The sequence below is a fragment of the Chaetura pelagica genome, unplaced genomic scaffold (genome assembly GCF_000747805.2).
Source record: "Chaetura pelagica isolate M959 unplaced genomic scaffold, ChaPel_1.0 scaffold512, whole genome shotgun sequence".
NCBI classification, from domain to species: domain Eukaryota; kingdom Metazoa; phylum Chordata; class Aves; order Apodiformes; family Apodidae; genus Chaetura; species Chaetura pelagica.
Genome location: NW_009952482.1, coordinates 593,476 through 596,412, shown reverse-complemented (window position 1 = coordinate 596,412; position 2,937 = coordinate 593,476). Strand labels below are relative to the sequence as shown.

General features: G+C 36.4%; 1 protein-coding gene across 3 annotated transcripts in view; it reads right to left on the bottom strand.

Moving 5' to 3' along the window:
* Positions 1 to 2,937, bottom strand: part of PRPS2 (phosphoribosyl pyrophosphate synthetase 2) — a 15,641-nt gene that overhangs the window by 4,450 nt on the left and 8,254 nt on the right. For all 3 annotated transcript variants that reach the window (XM_010008790.1, XM_010008791.1, XM_010008792.1), the window contains one exon: positions 732 to 905. In XM_010008790.1, the coding sequence (XP_010007092.1) occupies positions 732 to 905 (174 nt within the window). The remainder of the gene's footprint in view (positions 1 to 731; positions 906 to 2,937) is intronic.

The window sequence follows — 2,937 nt, the reverse complement described above, 5'->3', positions numbered from 1 at the left end:
CAGGAAAACCATATAGTAATGCTTTCTACATAGCACTGCCAGAGCTTCAGATAACATCGTGGGTCTACACTCACATGCTCCATTTCAAGAACTAGATCAACTGAGAAGTAATCCAGAGGGCATCAACAGAGCAGAAGTCTAGAAACCATATGGAAAGACTGAACAAACTGAAGTTACTTAATCTAGAGGGCAATGAGAACATTATTCAACTAACTTCCAGAAAAAGACAGGAGAACTTACTCTCACCTCCCTAGATTAAAAAGACAAGCAGATTTATACTGAAGATGCACGTTAAAGATTAAACATACATTGAACACTGGAGAGAAAATACTTTGCAATGTTAAATCTAGTAAAGCTTTATCAAAGATCACCTATAAAGAGTAGAAAGGCTTCATGTTGAGGTTTGAGAAGCAAACGATTTTCCAATTGTCATTTCTGCCTCGGAACTGACAAATACACTAGATGGCCCAAGTCCCTTCCAAGTTACATAACTTTTTTATTTATTCTGTCCTCTTTTTAAATACAGATAATGTATTTCTGTAAATATTTCTTCGATTCCATTTTCTAAAGGACATGACCACAGGACTGTGACCTATAGTCTGAAGGATCACAGTGACTTCATGCTACAGAGAACAGGTTGGGTTATAAGCACGCAGGACATGGCAACTGTGTTCATTGGCTACCTGCAGGTTACAGTACAAAATAGTGGGACAGTTCCTAATAATACTTACTTGTCTGCTGCATGACATATTGTGCCACATGTATCAGCCATATCGTCAACAAGAATTGCAACTCTGTCTTTCACATCACCAACCAAGACCATTCTGTCCACTTCGTTTGCCTTCTTTCTTTCCTTATGAATGAGAGCAAATTCCACATTCAGTCTGTCAGCGATTGAAGTAACCCTAAGTTACAGGAAGAAATACATCACATTTAGAGAATTATTTTAGAAGAAAGAGCAGAGGAATGCATGCCATAGAACATAGTTTTTATGTTCCCTGCCTTTCAAGTTACTGCAGCACAAACTTTTGCAAGTAATAAGACAGGTTAAAGGCAAGCTTAAGTCACTGCTAAATAAATACAACCAGGGAGTCTTCAGCTATACTCCAGAAATTGATTTTTTTATTTAATTAACTTTGGTTTGCTGTCACTGAGTACCCAGCTTTGAAAACATTTCAGCTATTCACAAGCTACAATTAACTAGTCACACTAGATAACGTAAAGTGGAGGTAACCTTAATTCTAAGCCTAGAGCAGCCTGCACTTTAACATCCTAACTGAAAATACCATTGCAGCAATGAGAAACCAAACCAAAGGGAAAAAAACACACAAGTTAACAGTGATTAATAATTCTTTCAGCAGTACTTGACTAGTAATCAAGCAGCTTAATTTGTTACCAATTCCCTTAGCAACACATCTTGCTTAAAACTATTCAGGGTGACCTCTGGTGGCCAGAGAAACCTCCAAGAACAAACTGAATTTCTTACAGACTTCCGATTGCTTTTTTCAGGTGTTTTTAATATCCCAGAGTTGCTAGGTATAAAGGCACAGAAAAAAACAATACTATGCTTCTTTCTATACTGGTGCAACTTTGTAGCCTGTCTTTTCTGAATATCATTAACAAGGTTATTAACATACACAATTAATAGAGAACACAGTTTTGCTTCTTTACTGCTTCAATATGAAGGAGTCTTCAGTCACTGCTGCTACTATTTTTAAATGTCTTTAACACCTACAGATTTAAAATTTTAAATACAAACTTCCTTTACATTCTATTAACTTTTCATTAACCAAAGTATTATTTTTAATATCTACATGTTTTAAACAGAACAGCAAAATATTTTTTTTTACACTAGTGGATATGAAGAAGCTGTGAATTTATTGAAAGCACCATCTTCTCCTACTTCACCAGCAACTGCTTGGTTGCATTACAACAGAAAGGTACAAAAGCCAGACTACTTATCAGTGTTAAATACAGTTAAATACAGTGAGAGTCCTCAAAAAATAAACTCTCACGATCAACTTGAGATTATAAAAATATTTGCTACAGGAAAAAAATACTTTCTGACTTGAATTCAAAGCAAAAAGCTGTATTTTGTGTAAAAAACAACTGTGAAAACAACAGTATTCAGATAGGAATGAGCAAAGATGTAACTGACTAAGTCATCTGAACTTTAGAATGGTTTCTATAGTTTATATTCTTCACATCTTCGACTTGGTTAATCTAAGCGCGAACAATGATGGACTTCTAATCAGTCTTATTTCCTTGTTATTGAAAGAGCATGAACATTCAGAACAGACCCAAGGATTTAAATTAAAATTATACTATGCCAGTCTTTCACATTTTTCCCCATACTACATTCCAAACATTGAAATAACTACAGGCTTTCAGGATTCTTGCTTCATTTGTCTGTGTTCCTATTCTGTTTTGTAGCAGCAGTATGACTAATAAAGCTTGAGAATAAGCATTTTGCCTCAATGGCAATGCTTTATCATCTCAGCAGCTGGCATGCTTGTGAGCTTTTGTATTACTTTATACCCAATAGATAGCAAAGAAAAAAGTCTGCTGAATGAGTAATGCAAGCTGCAAATGAAGAAACACTCCAGCAAACTACCTTCTCTATTTTCACCTTTGGATACCCAAAACAAAACTTCTCTCCCCTTCTCTAGTATTCACAGTGCACAACTTGGAGTGAGAAGTTTTGCAGCTGGAATGCAATATCTATAAGAAAAAAGAAATATGACTCAAGCAAGCTCTTACCTAAATGTCACCAGGCACAGTGGGGATAGGCCATTTGCTTTGATAGGGAAGGAAAACAGGCAATTCCAGAGCGAAGCAGGAAGAGGTGCAGCAACTGGACTAAAGAAGCAAACAGCAGGAAAAGTCTCTTCCCTGCTGCAGAGGGATTCAGCTAAAGAGGCCATATGCAGGGAAAGA